Source organism: Pygocentrus nattereri, chromosome 3 (genome assembly GCF_015220715.1).
Source record: "Pygocentrus nattereri isolate fPygNat1 chromosome 3, fPygNat1.pri, whole genome shotgun sequence".
Lineage (NCBI taxonomy): Eukaryota > Metazoa > Chordata > Actinopteri > Characiformes > Serrasalmidae > Pygocentrus > Pygocentrus nattereri.
Window position 1 is genome coordinate 13,834,099 of NC_051213.1, and position 26,316 is coordinate 13,860,414.

General features: G+C 37.2%; 1 protein-coding gene across 2 annotated transcripts in view; it reads right to left on the reverse strand.

The window, feature by feature from the left end:
• The window catches only part of LOC108431241 (piezo-type mechanosensitive ion channel component 2), a 143,376-nt gene that overhangs the window by 89,560 nt on the left and 27,500 nt on the right, over window positions 1-26,316 (reverse strand). For both annotated transcript variants that reach the window (XM_017704263.2, XM_037536789.1), the window contains exon 3: window positions 12,476-12,601. In XM_017704263.2, coding sequence (XP_017559752.1) covers window positions 12,476-12,601 — 126 coding nt within the window. The remainder of the gene's footprint in view (window positions 1-12,475; window positions 12,602-26,316) is intronic.

Consider the following 26,316-nt stretch of genomic DNA (forward strand, 5'->3'; position numbering starts at 1 on the left):
TGTGACAGTAATGAACACAGGATGTGGGAAATAGCAATGTTCTCTTTTCTGTTGTTTTGCAACTACAGTGACTTTATTATTATTAAATTAATTAAAATGATTTGAATTAATTACACAACAGGTCTCTGCATACCCTTTTCCTATAGCCAGTTTTCATTTAATTTTCAGTTGGGGGCAGTCGTGGGCTGGAGGTTAGGGAACCGGCCCTGTGACTGGAAGGTTGCCGGTTCGATCCCCAGCACTGACAGTGCATGACTGAGGTGTCCTTGAGCAAGACACCTAACCCCCAATTGCTCCCTGGGTGCAATGCTCCGGGCAAGTGTGCTCACTGCCCCCTAGTGTGTGTGTGTGTTCACAAGTGTCTATGTGGTGTTTCACTTCATGGATGGGTTAAATGCAGAGGTGGAATTTCCCCAGTTGTGGGTTTAAAAAAGTATCACTTAACTTAACCAAAATATAAAAAATATAAAAAAAGTAACATGCAGCAATCAGACACCAGACTATAACTCTTCAAATAATCTCTGTTTCTTTCATTCTCCTCATCTGCTGCTGTCTGAGGTGTGCTGTTGTCTCAGGTGTGTGTGTGTGTGTGGAAGGAGGCCATGCTAGGCTGGAAGTGGGAGGCAGTGGAGAGCAGCTGCAGGATCAGCTCAAGGCCTCCGCTCTGAATGTAAAGACAATAAAGCACAGGAAAGCATTACACACAGGATGAGGTTCAGGGGAGGAGCTCTAAATAAAGACCGCTCGATTCATAGTATGATGATTTAATAATAATGTTCTGTGAGAACAATGAACATAAATTTAGATGCCAATGAGATCCTGAGAAAAATAAATAGGTTGCTCTTCCTCACACACAAGTTCAGTCAGTTCATCAGGATAAACTAGGAAGGTTACAATATTTCTCCCACCATACACATCTAGGTGACAAAAATTTTGAGAGATAAATAAATTGGGTAGTCTCTGCCTTCTAGACAGCAACAGAGCTGCGATTGTAAGATTTTTTAATTTAATTTTTTTTTTCTGAAAGCATAACCCAAACTATCTGGTTTATACTTCTAAAACTGCACTGCTCACAAAGCTGTGCGTGTGCTAGAGCTCAGCAGGAGTGCAAAAGTATTACTCAATACAGACTTTTCATAGCAGAGAGTAATGGAGAACAAGACACGCCAGCCATGCTAAACCACACAAGGAGAATACAAAAGCTCAGCGCTAAACATCTGCCAACTCTCAAATCATTTCCACTCTGACTACAGATACAACATCAATGAGATTTTCTGAGACAACCGATAACCTTAGTCAAGGGATATTATTGTACTTCATTAGTATATTCAAATGTAATTACATAATTACATGATTAATTATATATTTAGTTATAAGTAGTATATATATATTTAGTATAAGTAGCTCAATTCATGTTTGATTTATATTCTGTGTTGACAGGTTACAGTCCACACTTAAGGCTAGGTTCACATTACTTGGCTGGAGTGACAAATCCAATTTTTAGCCTTAAAGGGGAATTTCTCCAATTTCTGTTCCAAAAATTTCTGATTAATAAAATGGATGAGATGTAAACAGAGTCGATGTGAAAGGCATCCTTCTAGAGAAACTCACTGATTAAGAGTTGTTCACAGTGGTGGTGATAGAAACCAGACATCTAAGGTGGTTAATTACAGTTATTGCACAAAATGGCCATGAATACGCTGCCTGATGTCTGAGACATTGTTTTACGACATGGCTGAGACTAATGTTAGGCCTAAAAAATATCTTTAAATACATTAATGGCAAAGAGCATTGTGGGGCAAAAAAAGTACTTAAAGAAAACATGCAGATTCAGTGATTTGGATAGTAAATAAGATGGCTATATATGTGACCTCTTTTTTGCATCACTACCACTGTAAAGAAATCTGAGATGGCAAGTGGTGAACCTACTATCTTGAGGAGACCAAAACCAAACAAACTTCATAACAGAATAATGTCCATCAGCTAAAAACATCTTAGGTATTCATTTCAGTGCTTGAAGGGGTTTGAAGATTGCTAACTGTAAACCTCTGCACAGGCTACTGGAGTCTCTGTCAATGAAATTCTATCCAAAACCACTCCACCCTTTCAAGATGCACAAATTCAGCACTACATCATTACCCTGACCTCACATGGGTAAAGATTTGAATCTGGCCTTTGTTAAAAGGCCTTGTGCAAAAATACAGGCTAGAGCGCAGCGGTATTTTTAGAGCATGTGGGCTGCGCATCCTAGGGAAGACAATTCTTACCGTGCGTTATTGTAAGTTACTGACAACGCAAACGCTCTGGAACACGTTTGGACATTTGTTATTACTGGCAGCCAGTTCAGCATGGCGACGGATGAAATGTCTGCCTTCTGGCATCAGGACAAGGCTGCTGTAGCTCATATGAGTGCCAGAAAGGCAAACAATGGCTTATTAATTCACACGAAGAGGTCACAGTGAGGTGGGAGTCAGAGTGACGTTTGATTGGTGGGCTTTCACAAAAAATGCCTTCACATTCCAAAATCAGTATTCAGATGCATCGGCGATCTTGTGGGTATGTGAACCTACAACAGTGCTGCATGAAATGTTACTGCTAAAAACTCTTTATCATAAAAACACTTTATCATTTTAATGTCCTGTGCTCTGGATTTGTAGATGGATTTTTATTGCAAACCTACAACAACATGTAGTACATTGTGCTTATTTAAGCTGGGTTAGGTTTAAAGATCCTTACATGTCCTGATTCTGGCTGCTACACATAACCGCCATTTGTACTGCATAGCTGTCAGACTAACCCCAACAAACAATACAATATAGACTTTCTGCACTATTGTCTTCATACAGCTGTTTCATGTACAACAGATCTGCTACTGCCTACTTTCTCTCTTTCACTCATCTACTGATAGTGATGGCACAATACTACTTTTCCTATACAGATACTGATTTTGAAACTTTTGAGCACTGGCTGATACTGATCTGATATTGAAAATGAGCCACTTAAATCAAATCAATCCACTTAAGATGAACATCTAAAAGTACACTATCATGCACAAACTAGTGAAACAGTTTACTTCCTCACAGGAAGAAATGCATAGATAACAACAATGTGTGTGTGTGTGTGTGTGTGTGTGTGTGTGTGTGTGTGTGTGTGTGTGTGTGTGTGTGTGTTCTATTTCAGGACAGATTTGTTACAGGACTGGAGTTCATTTGATTTTTCCCTGCTCTGGGAATCTGATCCTTCTGCTAATATCAGCCTGATGCTGATACCTGGAAAATCATTGGGGCCATCACTATCTGTTGATAAAGAATTTCCTGCTCACTTCTCTGCACGTCACCTATCTGCAGTGTATACTGCATGTGGGTAGACAACATATTGTTCACATGTGGATTCTGCATTAAAAGATAATTTCATAAAATAATTGTTTTAATTCATATATTTGAAATCTAAATGAGCTTGAATTTTGCCTACAGCAAAATTACAGCATCAACAACACAAGTCAAATATAGCACACAGTGCTATGTCTTAAACCTAAACAGTCAAGGTGACTGATGGGACCTCCCTTCCTGGCATAAAACAAAAACGCTTTCAGTAGCTGTACAATTCCTTGTCATTTTTTAGTCACACGATTAAGCCAATAGTATAATGTAAATAATAACAATGTTTTGAAGTAAATGTCTTTTTGGCATGCTGGTTTGAGTTCATATGGTACAATGTTCAATAAACTTCCAACAGAACTTCCAACATTCTCCACATTCTGCTTAAATTACGTATTAAGTAAAGAGATGGCGCTGTAAAAGCTGTCCTGTTTATTATAAAATAATTATTATTTGATCTCTCTGTAAAATGTGTCTTGTTTATTAAATAAGAGTGATTATATTTTTTAGAATGACTTAAATGAGAAAATTATCACTTTAAATGTGTCATTCATGAAAAAACCCAGAGAATTCATAATTAAGAATAAATAAGAAACTTCAATTAACATGTGTAATCTTAAAAACTCAGTTTGAAAAGTATGTTGTTTAAACATTTTCAAAAATCAAGGTTCATAAATGTTACTGCTTTAGATGTGCAGTCCTAGAAATAGCTTATGTGAAAGTTTTTAAACTTTAAAAGAATCTTCATACTTGCACATCTGAACAGTGTTGTAACGGTATAAAGTAACATGTTGCAGTTCTATGATTATTTTTTCATGTAACAAAGTACTGTAACACATAACAGTAAAAACTCTTGTAATGACACTGCTGTTACTGACATACTGATGCCGTTACTTGTGCTACTCACATGTCTCTAACAGAACAACACTAATTACATGAGATGCATTAAAAATGACATCTCTTCTGTATAGCTTATTCATGTCTGTCCTCGTAATTTGTGTGTGCATGGTTTACCTGCAACAGCTGTGCACAGCCTGGACGGGATGTTCTATAAATATTATCCTGCTTATATGAAACTGATGGCTAAACATCACATTGCTGAAGAAGAGATAATATCAACCTGATCTAAACAAGTCTGACTGGATTTCCATTCAGAAACAGTTCTGTAAAATTTATATTCGTGAGCTTTTAATTTTATTTTGAAGCAGCTGACATTAAACTTTCTACTGTCTAGTTTCTGGGATTTCAAACAGCATTTGCCAAATTATAATTAGGCAAACATACTATGTCCTAAATAAGGTATTGAACTGACTTGTTGATTTCCCCTGTTGGTACAGATGTGTTCTAGAGAGTAATGTACAAGTATTGAGTAGTGACTGATTGATTAAACAAACAGCATTCATCACACTTCAAAAAAGGCAATGCATATACATTAAATGCATATATTAGTGAAATTACCCTTTCTGGGATGTAATTAATGTCAAAAAAGTAGACTGGCAAGAGGACTGCTTTGAGATCCGCTGCTTTAGAAACCAATAGAGTTTTTTTCTATGGCATCACTTCAAAGAACCCATTTTGGCACTCATAGTGTACCCATCAATAAGCCTCCGATTGCACTTGCCTTTCATTGTGGAGCAATTATCACACATTTCACTTGTGTTTTGAGACGTTTAGCTCATTGACAGATTGGGAATGCTTCATACAGGAGCTTCGCGATTGACACAAAACTCCCTGTGAGACTTTGGAGAGTAATTTTTCACTTGCTTTCATCTCTAGACTTCCCCAGCTCTCCTCCACAGAAAGAGAGCTTGTTTTCCTGCACCTCGCCACAGCCGTGCTCAGAGGGAGGTATAGCTAAAGAATATGGCCCTTTTTTGATGACTCACTCAAATTTATTCCCTGCCAACAGCTGTGGGGTGGGAGATGTCATCTTTGGCCTCCAGCATTGCACAGAGATGAAGTTTAAAGATGTTAGGAGCAGAAACATGAAGTTGCTGATAAGTAGGTCACTGTCCAAATAACTGTGCTGAGCTTATAAAGAGTTATTGTCTGTGCGCTACATATATAAGAACGCTGGTAAGAGACAGGAGCCTGAAACTTCCAGAACTAGTTTTACCCACATGTATTTGCAAGCCCTGGAGTACGTGTGGAAAGGAGGTAAATGCTGCTTATATGCAAAATAAACGCTGTCAGATTACATGTTTTGTTCATTTGTTTATGTAAAAATAAGTTAACAGAATAGTTCAGCATATTGAAAAAAATAATAAAAAACATAAAATATAGCTTTTGAAAAGGTCATATTTTATGTCCCCCATATGTTCCTCTAGGATACCATTTTCACTATACACATGTCATTTGCAGTGCACCCAAACCTTTACATACAACTTTGCAAAAATGTAATTAATAAAATTAACAGATATTGTGAGCAAATTACACTGTAAAACAAGTAGTGCGTGGATTTTACTTGATTCAAATGTTTTCATCATATCAATATTATTTATTTAAAACATGTTACATTAATACACATTTGCCTTTGAGCTTCCTTACTTTTGGCAATAACTGTGTTGATAACATTTTAAACACATGAAAATGTGTTTAACATGTGACTAACATATCAGCCTAAGACATGCTAATTGGTGTACTAGTCTGGACACTTTATTTCTGCAAACCAAGGCTTCAAATCTCTTAACTAAAGCCTGACTGATATATAAGACATATCACCCAACACTGATGTCCAGAAATAATATCAGAAACAAATATTGATAATTACTAATAATTTTGGTCAGGCTGACTATTAGTCTTTAAAGAGATTATTTCGCATTAAAGTTTGTATGTAAAGTTTTTTAACCCCTTGAACTCTAGGCCTAATTCAGTTTTTAGTCTTAAAACCTATTATTCAGTAATTACTATGAACTACTACGAAACTACTGTGTATGTTATGTAGTTATGAGGGACAGACGAGTGGGTTGCGTATATGGTTGCTTAAAATTTAAGGTGTTATAAAGCAGGGTTTAAGGCATAATCTCATAAACCAAACAACTACTCTGCTTTGCTTTAAGATAATAGTTCAAAAACAGGATTGGAAATGACAGAATCTCTTTCCCTACATTAACATCGGGCATATATATATATATATATATATATATATATATATATACACACACATGTCTAATGTGGTTTGTCCAAACACCAGGTGTTTCCAAACATCGTTTGCAACTCAGCTGTCACTTCCTGTCTACAGTGTGGGGGTGAGGACAGACTGGACTCTTAGCATGTGTACTGAGATCAGCCTGTATGCATGCCTTATTATGTGAAACTGTGTTAATACTGATACCAGATCCTTTTAAAGTAGGCTGAGTAAATGGGAAGTCATGGTCAGCCCAGCTGGGCTCTGACTGCAGATTGTCACTCTTCCCACTGCTGACCAAGACTAAAACAAAGGAAACAGTGCCAGAGCACTGAACAATTGCACAGTGCTTCTTGTTTATGTGTTAGTTTCCAGACCACTCCATGATTATTTCAGAACTGGAGAGAAGATATAAACAGACATAGAGAACTGCATAGTCATAGTTTAATGCACTGAACTGACACCATTTAAAATTCAGGTTTTCAGTAGTTTAATAGTAGATACATTCATAGTTTGATACTCAAGCAATAGCTATATTCAGATTGCAAGTATAAGTGGCCCAAATCTGATTTTGTTGTTTGGTCATTCACATTATTTTTTGAGTATGGCCTGTGTCTGACAGCAATCTGAACAGATCACGCTCCACGCTTGGAAGACAAACAGCAGACACCAGAACAACCACATACCAAGTGTTTGCCTGCCATGAAGAAATATGCTTGCAAAGAGATGCAAATTCAGTGGTAAAACAGCAGTATAACCTGAATGAAGGGACTTGATCTATGTGAAGATGCTTTGATTATTTTGTGATACCATAGAAAAACCACCTTTGGTTCCTTAAAAGAACCTTTGTTGTAAAGGAGATGTATTAAAGTTTAAAAAACCTCCACATACTGTACACTTAAAGATTTCTAAATGGTTCTTGACTTTGAGGTACAGGTTTAAGGACATATCCTTAACATTATCTGGTGGTTCTTTAAATCTTAAATAGGTTCTTCCTACCCATATTAGAGAAGTAATATAGCTGAAGTAAATCTGCTTGGTTCAACAGTAGGGGGGTCACTGAGTTCATCTGCCAGTCAGAACACAAATTTAATTTAAATGTATTACTTAGACCTTTAAGGTGAGCAGTTTTGTGTCAAGAGAATTAAAAATAATGTGGAAAATTGCAACTTAATAAAAAGCCCATCAAGCCCAGAATGTGAGTAATTTATGTGGCTGGACAAATTGATAGAATCATACCTGGTTCATTAAGTGGTCAATGTATATTAACATACATGCTATTCAACTTGATCATCTACATTAAACTCCCACTGCTAGACAAGATCAAGAATGATCATTAAACTAAACAGTTAAACCAGGCGACTTGGTATAACATGGACAGTTTCATTTCTAACATAGGTTTCTCTGAGCCATGTTCAAAGCCATTGCATAATATTTGATATGCACACTTATGACTGCACATATCAACTAAATTCTACGTTCATGTCATCAGGTTATTAAAAATGATTGTGCTGTTCATGCAATAATATTTGAACATTATGTCTCTTGGCAACCACAGCCTTCCACAGCAAACTGTATAATTATCCACTGTGATTATTTCCAATAGTAAATTATTTACTGAAAACTGGTATAATTTATTACATTTGTTTTATAGCATGAAACTAACAACAGCCCCACAGATGTTCTTATTTCTATCAGTCACTGCCTAAAATAAAGCCTAAGGATATAGCTTGTCTCATTTATGTAACAATGTAATTTCTTTCATCCCTTTACAGCAAAGGGAAATAAAATTCATTATATGTCTAAAAGTTTGTAGATAACAAATACAATGTTTGCCCGAGCATTGGTTAGAGGGCCATAAAGTTACCCAGTGTTGTGGAGCAGTGAACTGAGTTCTCTTGAGTGATGGAGCTCCATCTAATATCTTTGGGATGTACTGGAGTGGTGTTTGTGATCCAGGACTAATTATCCAGTATCAGTACCTGACCGCACCATTGCTTTTATGACTGAATACAATCAAATCCCCACAACAAATTTTCCTAGACCTGGGCAATAAGGCAAAAATGTATTATCATGATTCCTCAACACTGTAAAAAATTGGCTCCTGTAAGCTTGTTGCCTTAATTTTAGTTCATTGAACTTTATATAATAAGTAAACAGACAGTAAAACACAGATTACTGTTCTGTTAACATACTAGTTTGATGAGCTCAAATTTTGAAGGCAACTAGGTGACTTACGTTTTAAGTTAAAACGGCAAATCATTTTTTTCCACAGTTTTCATGACACAATTAAATTACATTTCTTATTTTCTGACATCTGATTAGTTGTCAGACAAACAGGCACCACATTTAAAAAAAAAACTGTCAAAAACAATGAATATTAAGATCACACACTGTACTGCACTAAATCCATTTAAACAGGACTAACTGTGCTCTGTTTACAATCGAACAGAGTGCTGCAATGTGTTTAGGTATTGACGATGTCTACAATATGCTCAGAAAAGTTTACTGTACCATATTGTAGCATTTATCACAGTAATGATAAATATTGTCTTATTGTCCAGCTGTTATCATGCCTTTCAGAAGAGTAGACTACAGCAAAAATGGGTCAAACTCACTAGTAATACCCTTGAATTGAGAAGATGGGCTGCAGAAATGTTGGATGAGCAGATGTCTGCAACTCTTTGGACAAGTATTGTATATACAGGTATAAGAGAGTGGTATTAATAAAGAAAAGGACAGGCATGCAGCGTAACAAACACCACACATCTGTCCTACATGTGCTCCTGTCACCCAGCTGTGTTCTGCTCATCTGCCCAGAGACCTGAACTCTGACCTCTGTAAAGGCACAGCAAGAGAGCTCTGTATGTGTCTGTGTTTTGTGTGTATGTATATTTAATACAATAGTTAATTCCTGTGGCACCATCTGATTGGTTGAGAGGAATTCTGCCCAGGCTCTTATTTGTGATAACAGCAGTTTTTTTTTTCACAATAACTATATCATTCCACTAAGAACTATTACCAAGACTCTGATTTAGGACATACAAACACAGAAAATGAACAGGTTAAATGACTTCTATATAACTTCTATAAGATACAATTTGGCCTGCAGCCCATTTGGTCAGATTCTGAAGAACCGTGAGACAGCAGGTCTACATCACAATCTAAACCTGTCTTTGCTCATAAGCAAGCTGCTCAGGTGGCAGCTGGGAATAACTAAACAAACTAGAATTGAACAGAGTACAACTCGGCAAACAGGATGAGCTGTAAAATGCTTTACAGCCTGGCCAGAACAAAACAGCATTCAGGTTAATCTGGCAAATATTGAAAAAGCTAAGCTGAGTCTGACAGTTTTATGGCTCTATCTGCAAAAGGCTACTGTTTTTGTGGCGGAAGGAGCAGCCAGTACTAAAGCACATTTGATGCAAGGTTTGGGGCTTCTTTACTTTTTTCATTACTTTGCAGAACTGTCGCATAAAAGCAATAAAACACTCGAGGTACTGTGTTATTGCAAATGAAGTCAGAGCTCCGATTACTTGCCTTCAGCTTGTGCCTGAGGTTGAAACTCACTCATGACGTTGCTCACAATAACAGACTCCCTCTCATGTTCTGTTGCTAACAGTATGAGTTTTTGCTTCAGCTTGCATTCATTCACTTTTTCTCTCTCTATGATCACTTGTACCAACATTATGCTATTTGCAGATTCATTGTTTTGCTCATTTGTGCACTCTGTCTATAAGTGCAAGTTATGTTTTCAGGCATAACAGGCTTCAGAGGTCAGTTTATATGAAAGATGTGTAATGGTTGCTTGAGGCCTGACACCAAGGGTTAGTGATGTTCATAAACCTGAGACCTGACGGATGCCCAGATATAAACTTTGTTAGTAAAATTCTCTTAGACTCCATTACAGCAAACACTTTAAGCGGTTTCATATGCCAGCTGTTCTTTCTTCACCATGTGGTTGGTTTGAATTACAGTGTGCTTGACCAGACAGAAAAGTCATTACACACAGTTCCTCACCATAAAAAATCTTTAGTCTGAATAAAATCATTTGCGTTTCTGGTACGTTCAGGCCTTGTAGACACCAACACGTGGCAGTGTATATAAATTCATCCAGACCTCTTGGATGTCTTCTAGCTTATTTTTCCATTTGCATTTCAAAGCATGGGCAAACCAGATAAAGCAGCGCAGGACTAGGTGCAATTTGTTGTGATGGTCTGGTGGTCCCTTAAATATTCCATAGGAGCATACATTCTTTCACTATAGATACACAGTACTGTGTAAAAGTCAGAGACCACCCTTCGTAAAATTAACTTCCACTCAAAACAGCAGTTAAATACAAGTTAATCATTTTCAGAAGCAGATTAGTATAATTGTATAAGGAAGGGAAAGTCAAAGAAAAAATTAATGGAAAAAAAAAAAATCAAGAGTTTTCAAAACTGGAGTTTTATTAAAGATTATTAAAAGATATAGAGACATGGGACTCCTAACAACCATGCAAGACCTGGTAGACCATCAAATGTGTCCCCATCAGATAAACAGTACATCTTTCATCTTTGAGAGAAAGAAGAAAATCAAGCTTCACTTTTGCTTCAGAAAAAAATCAACCAATGTTTCCATCCATCCTTCCACTGTGAGAAGACAACTCAACACCATGAGTCTGAAAGATTGTGTAACTGTCAAGAAGCCCTTACTGAGAAAACCAAACTGACCACTACATTTTGAAAGTGTTTGAGATTACTTGTAGAAAATACAACCAATCTCTAAGACTGAACTTGGTGTGGGAAATATCCCTGTAGATTAGTTTAAACAAATGAAAACAAGACTCCTGACACACAGAATACTGAAAAATATGTAATTTACTTGTTGAGGCATTTATGTAATTGTCCTTTAAATATATGTTCTGCTTTTTTCTAGATGCTGAAATATGAAGAACGTCTACTAAATGGGCCTTTTTTTTCACTGGATGAAAATGCAATCATTTAATAGTGTATGTTTTTAACTCCTTAAACGCCAAGGGCTCATATTTTATTTCACACATGAAGTCATTACTCTAATAATTGCACATTAATTTCCTAGTAATCTCTAAATAATTTGTAGTAGTTACTGAATAATAACATTAATACCTGCATAATAAATGTGCCCTTTCAGCACTTACTTACAGACTTTTTCTGAAAAACTGTTCTTTATATGTCAATAAGAATGCATTTATCATTCAATTAAACTTTAGTGAGGCTTAGCTGGCAGTTAACTTTGCTCACATTCAAACAAATGTTCTGTGAAAAACGGCCATTAACACACATTTACAACAGCACAGCAATGCCCTGTCTAGACCAAATCAACAACTTCACAGTGACGTCACTGAGGAACCATTCACGACACAGCAAAATAAATATTTGCAAGGGTCTCTGATGAAAACTTAAACTTTCGATCGAGGGCCTCTGGTCATCATTTCCACATTTTTATGACTACACACAGACATGAGACAAATGACCTTAGGCCCAGATTCTGCATTTGAATGCAGTTCTGCTGCGCTTGGGCACTTTTTTCTCTTCATTATGTGCAGATTCCCATCTTGTGCACAGATGTTGTGGCTTAGAGCTGCCAGGAGAGTGTGGCCAGCGCAGTGTGCCTGTTGCAAACAGCACTGGTTGGGTCCACGCCCAGCAGTGCTGTGGGGCTCTGGTCCTGCAGCGCCCTCGTGTCAGGGGTAACAGGACCCAGGTGAGGGGTGTTGACCTCAGGTCACCCGCGCCAGGCCCAGTCCAGGTGCCACTCGGCTCTCTGGCTGTTTGTTTTAGTCAGAATTAGAGTTGTGTCTGAAAACTCACACTAACCACCATGCTGAGCTCATGTTTAACTGCATTTATTACACTTTTCTTCTGTTTAATCGACATGGAGGTGCAGTAAACCTGGAGCAGGACAATTTGAAATGAAGTGGCATAGAAATTAGCAACGAGCAGGTACTTACAGTTGAAGTCGGGCTCAATGTTGTCTCCTGCTAACAGGCTGTTGATGGTAATCTGATAAATGATGTGCAGCAGCAGAAAAGTCAAACTGGTGAAGCACAGGGATTTCAGCAAGCGACCTGTGTGGCCTGGAGGAGAAACGATTTTGAGTTAAACCCAGGACACTCATGCACATTGAAATCAATCAGTGGCCATGGTTATTTTTTAGATGCTTTATAAAACATTTCTTATGTACAGTCATATGCAAAAGTTTGAACACGAAACATGTTTTGTTGATTTTCTAAGAGAAAATGAATTAACACATTCTCTACAGAGAAAGAAAATTTTCCTGAAATTTTTAGTGCACAATTTCTGTTTATGTACAGAATTTAACATACTGGAAAAAGAGTAAAGCATAAAATATAAAATGTGCCACAACTTTTGCACAGGCCACGTTATATGTTCTATTCTTTCTAGTATGTTCTGCAAATAAACAGTAATAATATATAAAAATGTCCAGAAGTGTGCTCTCTGTAGACCATCATTTATTTTCACTTATAAAATCCTAGTTTTACGAAATAGTTTTAAGTACAAAAAAAAGAATTTGCTCTTTATTTGGTTGCAATAACATATTAAAGATTGTCCTTATTTCAAGGAAAACAATAAGAGTGTAAAAACTTCAATATAGCATTATGTTCAAGATTATATACAGTATTTAAAACTTCTAATGTCCTCTCATTTACTGTCTTTTGTGCAAACCACAATGGGTACATCCTATGTATTTTTTGTATTAGTTATATACAAGTTTCACTGTTTTGCAAGATCCCTATTTTGCTTAATGACACTTTGCAATCTAACAAATAAAATGTGTTCCTTTTTGAGACAAATCAGTTGGTATATAATAAGAGCCATGCAGAATCAAGTCATTATCCAATATTTCTAATCAAGTGATTGCCAGTAACCAGTGAACAACTAGTTAACCTAAACATGTCTTCTATGTTTGTTTATGTAATGTTGATAATAGCAAAAGAGCTGTAAATATGGAAAAATAAATAAATCATTTCGTTGAGGACTATTCTGCCTTATAATCTCTTACATGTACTTCTCCCTTTGGATTAAAAAAACAACAGATTATAGGCTAAAACTTTTTCAAAACGTTTGTTTCAGTCACCAAGCAGTGTATTTATAACAATGTCATGTACATACTTTCTGTGAGGCTGCTTTTAAAGGCACTATAGTGTTCAGACATCTGGTTTCTATTACCACAACAGTAAATAATTTTGGCTTTGTTTCTCTCTGTAAAATTTCACAAAACACTCTGAATGCTTACATTTGAACCATTTAAGAAATTCTGAAAAATTGGTGGAATTCCCCTTTAACTCAAAAGTGAAGGTGATTATATAAAAAGGAAGGCAGTGTGTCTTTTTTCAGCCAGTATATTCCAGCACAAAATTCATATATTGCCACTAGAAGATAAATAGCAATAGAGCCTTGCAGGCTCTTGGCCAGGCCTGTGGCTGCCTTTGGTCCTACTTTCACACAGAGGGCAAATCTAGCAATCCTGTTGTACGGGTGAAAGTTCACTCAGGTGATCCTGTCTGTCTGCTGGTAATAGGAAAGTGCTGCTGTAATCCAGCACCATTAGCAGTAATGTAGCCTTGTGCTACACGGCGCTCTCTCTCGCTGTGGGTAGTGATATACCGCTGATGTTTTTGGCAGCCTAGGGGCCGTTCGTCATGTAAGGGCCACTGGGCGCAGTTTGAGTTCAGTGCCTGTGCCATATTCAGAAAACTCCAACTGAAACAGTACAGAGAGCTCTGCTGGCACAGGAGGAACCTTAGACTTCATTTGTAAGCTGACAAATAAGCATTCTAGTGATGTCGAGTAACGGACAAAATAGCTGTGGGATGGACGCTGATGTTGGTCCATCACTTCTGTAGGAAAAGCATCATGAAACAGTTTGAACCAGACCAAAGCAGAGCTTTATAGAGACCACTCCCATTCAGCTCTACAGGAGCAAATAAAAGAATGACATTTATTAGTAATAAAATAGCAATCAAAGCAAACTCCAGAGATTAGGAGGATACCCATGATTGAACTTCTGTTCGCAGTCTTGGGAAATTACTCCATGAGAAATCAGCTCTTGCCTCTTTTCTTTATATTTGGAAAACACTTTTTGTGGAAAGAGCAGTGTGGGAATCATTTCCTCTACCATTAATGCTCTGAGGTTTAAAAGAAGGCCTAAAATATTACAGAAAATCTGAGTTCATAACATTAGTGGGTCTGAAATTGCAATCTAATGGTGAGTCTGGATAAGCCCATGCGTCTCATTCAATTAAAGTCAGACCTCATAAATTACATCAGCGTTTACAGTAATATTCAAAATATCAAAGGTAATGAGAGTTTTATCAGAGTTTATCAGAGCTCTGTCGTGTCCCAACAGAGCTCTGATAAACGCTATCAGCCTACACATTCAGTTCTGTTCAGCCTGCAGTACATAATTCAATTCATAATTACAGTTGTTTTTTTAAAATGTGGGCGAATGCAAGGCAGGCTGAAGGGTAAGTCTTCATCTCTGACTGATAATGAAAACAGCTGGTAACAAATGTGTTTCTGGGAAAAAAGGACAAAGAAAAACCAACACTTATGGCAAAAGGGATTGATATAATACTAAAAAAAGATTTTGACTTGTAACAACAGCAGAGCCCTTGTCCTTTGGTTCTATACTGAACCATTTTTACAGATTCTTTAGGTCTTTAAAGTTGTCATCCTTCTATATACAACCATTAGCTTTATTGAGGAACCACTAAGAACCACTTTTTAAAGAGTGTAGCATTTTTTTCTGAAAGAAGATCACAGGATCTAAACTTGTGAACAAAAAAAAAGGTAAAAAAAAAAAAAGACAAACTTTAAAAGTTTTAAAACTGCATAAAATGTCAACTTTATAGGAGAAGGAAACATCTGTATTAACTTTTAATGTAAGACAATGTAACAAGATTTTATTCATTTTTATTATTAAATTTGAAACAAAGCCATGAGCACTCAAAGAACCATCTAATTAAGTCATAATCTTCTTTGCATGGTCAAGTAGTTTGTCTTTATGGTGAAAAACTTGTATACAGTTCTTTAAAGCAGTTCTTCTCACACTGGTCCTTAGGGAGCCCCAGATGATCCACATTCTTTGCTCCATCTCAGCTTGCAATAATGCATAATAATAGAGCAAATATGTGGGAGTCCCTAAGAACCAGTCTGAGAATGGCAGCTTTAAAGAACACTAAGTAACAGCAAAAAGTGTCCCACTCTTGTTACAAGTCAAAGAACCCTTTTCAGTAGTATATAGAACCCTTTTTGCTGAAAGTGTGAAAATGTCATGAAAGTCAACCTCTTTTCTTTGGACATTAAAATTAAATCCTGAAACAAGTTAAAGAGGGTTTAGCATGTCTGCTAACAAAGCAAACAAATTCTGCATCACACAGACAGCCCAACCATATGGGAGCTTTCAGCAAACAGCAGACCCCACAAATAGTGAGGAGTGATAGTGATGACTGGCCTATTAAAGTGAAAAAGAGGCACTGTCTACATTGTCTACACTGAAAAAATGTGTTGTATTGAAATTACTTGATTCTTCCTTCCCTCATGAATAACTTATTGCAATATATAGATAATATGCACAACTGAGTCAAGTACTTCCATTGCGTTACTTTTTTTCCAGTGATGTGGTCGCTGTATGAAGTGTGAATGAAAGTGAGGCTTTGCGTTTGAGTGTGGCTGGACGAAAGAGGCAGACAGACCACAGACACAGTGCAGACCAGCTCTCTTCTAAACACCACAAGAGCAGCACTTCCAGTCCTCCACCACAGGTAATGCCCCATGGGTCAACAAGCTGTCACACGCTGCTCCTCTGCAATAACTTTAAAGCTGAGGGACTCATAAATAATCCTATCACGAAAATCTCAATGGCAGCCGACTAGAGAGGAATATATGTAAGTGGAATTAATACGGGACGCACTCAAACACTGCGCAGAATCCAATCACAGAGCAGATTTACTCTTAGGCATGTTCTTTCTGTCTCATATCTCTGATTCTATTGCTACAGTGGCTTGCACATTAGACAATGAAAGATCTGTCTAGGAGGTGTGTACACAAGTGGAGTTCAAATGGCTTGAACATTTTTACGCTGCACAACACGAGCATCATTTTTCTGCATACACAATGTTCCGCTGGTGCAGCTTTCCAGCCAAAATACATGTGAGGGAGTTACATTTTTGAAAACATGTCAGCTTCTTGTGTGTACCAAACTCATACATTCAGAATTTGATCTGAATGTGGTCATTCAAGGTGAGCTGGACAGAGATCCTGCAGAAAATGCAGCTGCAGTATAGCGAACTACAGTTTTGGGGGTTGTGGTTCTAGGAAAACCTTATGGAAGGTGAAAAAGAGGCTCTTTAAACTTTAATAAGTTCTTTACACTTACATACATACACAAGTCATACATACATCATTCATAATATGGGATAATATCATATAATGATTGATCTTTAGATCTCTGCCAAAAACTTTTGAGTGAATTATATGTTATGTAAGGTAGTTATTTATTAGTAATAGTAACACACACACACATTTACCAAGGTGATATATCTTCTTTAATAAACAAACTTAGGCAATACTTCAATCAACATATTGGAGAGTGTGACCAGGGCTGCCCAAACATTTGCATTTAACTGCATTTAATAACAAAACTGAATCAAATGATTTAAAAGTTTTTTGGGGTTCTTTTATGGCAACACTATGGCTTAGAATCTCTTCTGGCTCCATTTGGCACCTTTAGTTTTTAAGAGTATGCACTCTCCTGACCTACACCTACTGAACAAATGGCTGCCTAAGTGTTGATTATTTGCCCAGTGTGACCACTGTGTTTAAAAAAAATCAATAAAATTGGTCATACAAAGCATACTTTTACAGTATAAGCTAAGAACAACAATGGTCTTTTATATTAAGTTGAAGTAACATAACACATTAGGTTTTGTTAAATAAAATGGGCGCAGTATCAGGCCAAAAGGATTATAATGATGATTATTATTACAGCTACACATCGTTCTGCTGATTAAACGAAATAATGAGATGTTATACAATTCACAGTTCAGCTTTGTGTGCTGCTGCCCTTCTGAAAGTAATAACATGAGAGTGTGTGTCTCTATTAATTCTTTAACACCTACTGGTAATCATATTCCAATCACTTGAGAAACGTGAAAAGTATGTAGTACACCTTGCCAAGCTAAGCCTGCCAAGGTGTTATGCTTATTACAATGGTTTACTGTTGTGAAAATGTTTTACAGGCCCCGTCAAGCAACACAATTTTTATTGTTCATTTTTATTATTCGCTTTGGCTTTAACTATGACTAGAATGTGTTTTATTCATAATAGCGTTTAAAGGCAAATGAATTGTTAGTCAAAATCTAACAATGCAGCCAGAGGCTTAGCGATGGATTGCTCCATGTATTGATCATAATACTGAGGAGGAGTTAAAACTGACAAAAGGTATTTAGTATCTGCTCACCAAAAACAGTATATCATATAATGCACAACGAGATGTTTTATGGTTTGGACAACAAACAAATCTACAAAACAACTAATAAATAAATATATAAATATCTAATCACTATTATAGTGGCTGATGTGAACATGTGTTGATGATGACTTCAAGTAGGTAAAGCAGGGAACCATGTAGTAAAAGCATTAGAGATACAGCAGTAAAAATGTCTTTTAAAACACTAAGGATAAACCCACGGGCTGCTGGAGGCCAATCCTGGCACAGGAAGCTCAAATATGGACCAGATGTGTTTGTGATGTTGGAGAGCAAGGACAAAGAAGGTTGTGTTAGTACGCTCCCAATGGCGCACCATTTGGGCAACAGTCTCTTATTTTGTTTCCCCCTGATGGGCTACTTCATCCATTCGTTGATGATTAAATGGATTCCTGTGTTTAGATACAATGATATCTTGCTTAGACTTGCTATATACATCTGTGTGGATCATAAGGAAGTCTGCTAAAGCCAGAAGAACACTTGTTGTATGAACCTCCTTGTAGATGCCAAAGCCCAAACACTGTTATCCTGAATTCTGGAATTTCATCATCTTGATTGTATTTAAAGATCGTCCCTCAGTGACTCAGGCTTGCCAAACCCTGGAGTGAGCTGGTTAGGTCATTTACTGCCTCCCCCCTTTCTTGTCAGAGATATCTGTATTATAAGTTGGCTTCTGTTGGCGAACATTTGTTAGGATGTGTTTGGAGGCAATAATAAAGATGTAGGGTCTGTTTATACTGCAATTGATCTTGTAAAAAAAGCTTTTACCATGACACATCACTGATGGCCCGAGGAAGCCCAGCGTCAGTCATCTGGTAATTCTATCATGGCCTGTGCAAGCTTTTACCGCTACTGGCATATGAGGAATAACTCATCTGACATTCAATACTGTCCGTGCAACACAGGAGTGAGCCAAACAAAATCAGATGAACTGTAAAATGTTGTCCCACTGGGAGAAGCGCTCATGCAGCGATTGAAATAATTGATTTGAATCAATTCATTCTTGGACTGCAACCATTTTTACTAAGTACCTAAGTAAAGAAGTTCAGGATAGTTGCATATGAACACTTTTAGCGTTTAAATATTAATACTGATTATAAAACAGATAACTCCCATCTTAAAATCATATAAGCTGGGCCATGTTATTAATAGAACCTTCATAGATGTGCAGGTCACCTATACCATGTGCACTAATGAACCCCTATACCATCACAGATGCCTGCTTTTGAACTAACAAGCATGTGTTAACAAGCATGGCGGTCCCTCTCCTTTTCAGCTCAGAGATGCAGTGTGTATGGTTTCCTAAAGAACTGTAGAATTTCATTTGGCAGACACTTTTTCACTGAACCTCAGCCAATCTTAAATGAGCTCTAGCCCAGAGAAGGTGGCGGTGTTTCTGGATCCCGTTTATATATAGTTTTTTCTTGCATGGTGTAGCTTTAAATTGCATTTGGAGATGCAGTGATGAACTGTGAAGGAGGTATCCATGCAGTGACTTCCACTACAGAATTGTGTTTGTGTATTTATTTCCAACCAAATATTGTTTTCTGAATTTCTTTTACTAGCTCTTTGGTTCCCCTTTCCCAAATTTTTTAAAAGTGTTGTTGGGATCAAATGTGTTGCTGGCATTCAAAATGGGTGTATATTTTACAAAAACAATAACATTTCTCAGTTTTAACATTTGATATGTTGTCGTTGTACAATTTTCAATCAACTATAGTTTGAATGATTTGCACATCATTGCATTCTGTTGTTTTTTGTTTTTTTTTGCAACTGTTTGTTGTAGATGAGGTAAAAATCCAGTTCTGTTAAAACCGAGGGACTATTTACTTAACAGCTAGGAAAAAGTATAGCTAACAAGCTAAGCCTCTAATCCATTGATATCATTGATATTCAGTGTTAGGCTTTAAAATTAAGACTGCACTGAAAGTTTCACTGTAAAACTGCAAAATAAAGCAAAGAACATGCTACCTGAATGTCTTAAACACTTCAAATATCCATGTTTTAGGTTAGATCTAATCTAAGTAGGATTAAATCCAGTGTGGGAAAATGAACGTGTGACACCATTAGCTTAATGCTAACAAAGTTGGAAATTGCACACAGGTGCTACTACAAATTAGCATTATCATCACAGTGGTAATTTGGTGAACAAAAACTACTTATGAGGTGAAGATTTCTGTATTATGATACTTTCAATGTTATAATGGCAAAAATGAAAAAGTTAATGAAATGACAGTCATTTATAATGATTTCATCATTTTATTTGGATTTGGGCATTCTTTTTCCCACTGACAGCCCTTACCCATAATAAAATCACAGTAACAATTGGCCTCCCATGGCTTATTACTTACAACAATGGCAGAAAAAGAAAAAAACTATATCATTTACTTCATTTTCAGCTTTGCACTTTCATTGGCATTATTCAACATAACATGTGAGGAATTTCACTTCCAAATACAGCAACAGTCTGCACACTGTAAGACTTCTGTGTGACTTCTGCACACTGTAAGACTTCTTTCCTCAGCCCTGCCACTACCCAAAACTGCCATTCCATAGACTATTAAAGACCCACAGCAGCCAGCAAAGGCATTCCTCAAGATCAGCCCCCAACATTAAAGGCCAAGGTGTCTGCCTGAGATACCTAGAGCATTCAAGCTCATTCAAGTCATAAATGCAAGGCATTTCACCATAAACTGGGTGTGATTTAGTATTTAGAATCCTTAAACACTCACTACAAAACCATTATATTGTAACATTTATGGATAAAACAGCTCCATCTGATTCATATCTCCAGCATACTTGAAGACAGCAAAATGAATCACGTTCCACTACAGCTACTACAGCTTCTGCAAGTCATTTAGCAAAATTGATTTGTGATAACTTATAAGACTAATAAATCAAGCTAAAAAAAGAAAAAAAGAAAGAAAAGCTCATAAGGTATAGCATGTAAAATGCTGCAGACAGCACACTTAATTTCTTGGAACAAAGAGGCAGCATGAGGCAGAGTCATTAATTGAACTGAACTACTGCATTAACATTTCCTTTTTAAAACAGTCTAAATGTATTATACTGTCAAGTTTTTAGGGCCACTCAGACTCCGGTTACACATGAACTTATCAGCTGCTCTTTTACAACAATGTAGTCCAGTTCTCCCGCCACTAGACCATATTATTTTGGCTGCACATGCTACCTTTGCAAAGGTCTGAAGAGGAACACCTTGCAACACACCAAGAGGAAAGGTCCTCAGTTCATCATAATGATGCATGACATCGAATTTAATGTCCTTTTTTTTACATCTCCTTTTCATTTTACTCCGACTGTCAACCTGGGAACTTAATTTTGCCTGGATGATTTTGAAATCATATAAAATTTGTAAAGCCAGTATTGGAGACACTCAAACAGCCCTTAATTAGATTTTATGATGCGACTCAGAGCTGAGATATGTGCTCTTCTTGAACAGTGAGAGAGAGACAGAGAGAGAGAGAGAGAGAGAGAGAGAGAGAGAGAGAGAGAGAGAGAGAGAGAGAGAGAGAGAGAGAGAGAGAGAGAGAGAGAGAGAGAGAGAGAGAAACTGAGGGGGAGGCACAGAATTGCTAACAAAGACCCACTGCTAACAAAAACCCAAATGGCCTAAAAGAAAAGGATATTTCTCTGTGCAGTAGGCACAATGGTGGATACTCTGCATTCCTCCTAAAATTCCTCTACTGTTTATTTTTAGTGAAGAAATGCTTCTTCTTCCAGATGTGCTTCTTCCAGAATGTCCATTTAAAGTTGAACTTTTATGAATTCTTATGAAAGCAAATATGTAAACCAACAAAACAAGCAAGAGTATGTAAAATCTTCTTAGTCTGAACTGAGAGGTTCTTTGAGTGATTCCATAGAGGAACCACTTTTGGAAGTGTTTTTGTAAAAAAACTTTTAAAGAACCTTCACATAATGTAAAGGTTCTATACCAACTTAGGGTTCTCCCTAGATATGGTGGTTCTTCATACTCACACATCACATTTACAAAAATTGTTCTCTAAAGAACTATCCAGTGAAATGTTTTTACAGAACCAAAACTGGTTCTCCTATGGCACTGCACACAGAACTCTTTCTAGCACCTTTGTTTTTAAGAGTATATCAAAAAGGGCTCTTTGGAGTTAAGCAATAAAAGAGTTTGTTTGGTTTCCTAAAGAAGATTTAAATGCATGAAAAAGCATGATGCTTGACAGTGTTCTCAGTGTTGGGTAGGTTACTAAAGGACTCATATCTGGTTCTGATTACAAATTACATGACTAAACCTGTAATCTACAAAACCTTTGGATTACTTCTGATCTCATACCCTCCCCCCCCATACATCTACTGACCAAGTGCAGACTGTACAAATTACAAACTATCTGAAAACAGTCCTAATTCTCCTAAAGCCACATTTAACTGTTGTAATCTGTCATAATGACAGAACTAGTTCTGAAATAATGGGCCAGTCAATAAATTAAGAGTTAATAAATACACTGATGTTGCCTAATCAAACCTTGGCTACTCCTTAAAAATAGTAATCCTTAAAAGGTAACTGTAATCTGGTTACATATAAAGTGTCCTTCTTTAAGAGCTAAAACCAGATTTTTATAATAATCACTTAATCCAGACTGTTTACAGAGTACTGTGCAAATGTCAGAGACCACCCTTCATTTATTTAATTTTTAGTTAAAACACCGTTTAAGAAGAATTTGTTTGTGTTTCTGATATTACTGTTGGGGTTTAGATATAAGATGTCCACTTACATAAGGAAAGGGACAATCTCAGTTCTCAGAACAATTGACTGATCACAACAGTGTCCAGACTTCAAAAGAATTGAATGTGCTTGTGTAATGCCTCCCTCTGGCCCTGTAGTCCATAACGCTCAGCACAACAGTCCTTCCATAGAGTTCAAATCCCAGAATTCCCCAGAGGATCATGTGACAATTACCTTGTCTAGAGCATCTGAGCACGTGGTCATGCTCATGATCACTGGAAAACTGAACTGTTACACCTGTATGTAATCACCACCAATGCATGTAAATTGTTTGTTTCAGACTTTGAGGTTCCATACCAATCAAAGGTTTTTGCTAGAGCTCTTCACCCAAGCCAGGAACCTTTTAGGAGCGCTTACTTTTGAGAAAGAAGATGACTAAACTACACTAAAACCAGCAGGACTCAAAAGAGTGTAAGCTGCCCTTCCTTGTAAGGCCGATGAATCATCATCTTCCTGAGGAAGTGCTGTGAAGCTGGTTTGTGGAGAACCAAGCGGGTTGGGGTCTCTCTCCAATGACCTCTCCATTCTGCTCAGTTTCCTCAGGAAGCCATCTTGTCTCCTGCGGTACCTCAAGCGGACAGATTACGTCTGTTTTGAGGAGAAACTTGTGGACAGTCTTGCAGTCTAGCATTGCTATCTTCCTCACTTTAGGATGGGGAAAGTCTGACTGGTCATTGTTTACAGATTGAAATGTTATCTGGAAATGGGAGTAGTGACTTTACTATTTCAAACCAACTCTTGCACTGAAAAGCAAAAGAAGATCAATGTCTTTGATAACCTTGGGTGTTACTTCTATTATAAATAATCTATCAGATCAGTTACTTTTGAATTTACATTTGTAGTTGTGCATTATCCCTTCTTTATTTCCTAAATTGTTAAGATTTTTGTACATGTTCATGAAGACAAGGACAGTAAGACGGTCTTTTATGATCATGAAATTTAATTACCATATAAATAATATTGCTTAAAAAGTTAATTGTCTTTTTTTGTTCATTATATGCAAATAATAACATATAAAAGTGTCTGGGATGGCTGGTTATCTGTCTTGCTTGCCTTCCTGACTATACATAGTAGCTCCTAGAGGACAGATACAGTTCGAGCTCACACAAACAAACACTAACTGCTACTCTTTAAAAATGAATTTGTTGGTTTTATTTACATGCAATTGCCTTGACTTAAATGGTGAATACACATCCAACACACATCCTACGTTGCAGCACATGATTCTGAAAGGTAACAACTGTGCAATCAGCTCCAATAGTTGTGATCAGGCGATTATGTAGACATTGTCTAACAGTAAGACCACTAGAACCCTTTTTGGCACCTTTATTTTTGGAAGCATAACTGGTGGCCCAGCTGAACCTTCTCCTATAACTTTCACGTCAATGGTACCCAGGCACATATTATCACCCTTAAACAATTTTGCCTCAGGAGAGGTGATGGAGTTTTGGTTTTATAATTAATGGCCAACATCTGGTGGTGGTGACGCAATGGCCAACAAAGGTATATCGACAGAGCTTGACTCACTCCTTTCCTGCTCTACTGGAGGGTCATAACTAAACAAACACCCGCAACGAGACGCCACTAGCTGAACAAAGCCACAGGCTCTTTGGGTCTATAGCCCAGCATAAAATGTAATGCTTCACACCCTTCAGGGTGAAGGTGTCTAGCAGATGTCTGTTGGAGTACTTTAAAGTGTTGGGGTTGCGTGTTGTAAAATACGACATAAAGTGGTCTGTAGTGAAGACAGAATGACTGGGTATAACAAGTAATGGCAAATGTAACAAAACAAATTTGGACAACTGATGGATAACCATTAAAATGATGTTGAAGCAGGCTGCCCAAATACAGATGCTCAACACAGCTGAATTTGCATTGGTTAAATCTGATTTGAACCTGAGCATTCGCTTGACAACAGTTTACACACAATATGATACAAAAAGTCAACTTTAATATAAAAAACACTATGTGGAAGATAAACAATCAGAGCTGATGTACTGATCATATGTTCCTTGTTCTTCTGGCTAGTGGTAGGTGGGAAAAACATAGAGGAATAGCAGCTGCAGAAAGGAAATGTCTCAATTTGCCCAGCCCTGCCCAGCCAAGGCCTTCTGACCCTCTGCGACCAGGTTCCTCACTCTACCCCCCACCTTTCCTGGTCAAGTTGTCTAAGCTAATTCTGCCCAAACTGAGCGCTCAGATTACCTTCTGCCTTTGTTGTCTCCTTGACTTTGTTCTGCTGTGTCTGGTCACTCAGTTGTTTCCTTATGAAAGCACACCGAACTGCTAAAAATGGGACGTAACAATCTAATGCAGACAATAAAAGTGTCTTAATCTACTCGTCACCTTCAAAACATGACTTCTTAATGCTGTGGTCACATTTATTGTGACATGTAAAGTACATGTTCTACAAAAGCCAAACTGTTTTATTTTTTGTTTTGTTTGTTTCATGTACCATTCTTAACAAGACAATACAGAAGCAGGAATATACTTTATGCATCAGTTACCTTTTATTTTCACTCTTTACATATAGTGATACACTCTCAGAAATAAAGGAATGACACTGTCACTGGGGCAGTAGCCCTCTTGTCACTGCAGTGGTATATTTCAGTACCTTAATCAGGGAATATAACTGTACCATAATCCACTGAAATGACCCTTTCTAAGTTTTGACACCACACACCCTGTCTTGTCTCCATGAGTTTATTTTTTCACTTAAAATGTACTGTTTTAAAACATTAGGTTATTAAAAGATACAAATATGTACTTTTTGCCTGGGAAAAACATATTTAAGGAACACAATTGGACCTTAAAACAACTGTTGTAGTTTTGAAGGTACATTTACATTGTTTGTATCCTGATGAACAAAAAATGTACCTGCACACAACCTTTATTTCTAACAGTGTAGAAATCATAGTAGCCTACAGAATAATGGTGTAACAATTTCAGGAGACCACTGTAAATAAATAAAAATGTTTAAAAGTTTGTGAAACTTAAAACTATTTCATCAATTCACTCTTTGGTTTCTTCTGAAAGCTCAGGTTCCCCAAGAAAATAGAAGTTTTTAAAGTTTATATGCAATCAGCTGACAAATATGTCCTGACAATACTATAAACTGCACATGCAGCAGTCCGGCTCAGTAATAAATGATATCAGGCCAAAATAAAACAAATTTGAGCTATCTCTCTTTTTATGGACAATGTATGGTGTATCTTGCCCAGCTTTGACATAGTAAGTCAGTGTTTCCCAATCCGGTCCTCAGGGAACCCCCAGACGGACCACATTTGTCCTTCATTCTTACATGATGTGAAGTAGGTTGGAGCAAAAATATAGATCGTCTAGGGAGCCCTGAAGACCAGGTTGGGAAACACCACACAAAGACACTGAATTCTATTGGTCAGAAGCCTATTCAATTGTTTAGCACTTAAATGAGCATTGAACTATAAGCTGCACTTATTTTATTTATTGTATCTTATTGTTATTGTATTGCATTGAATGGCACAGAG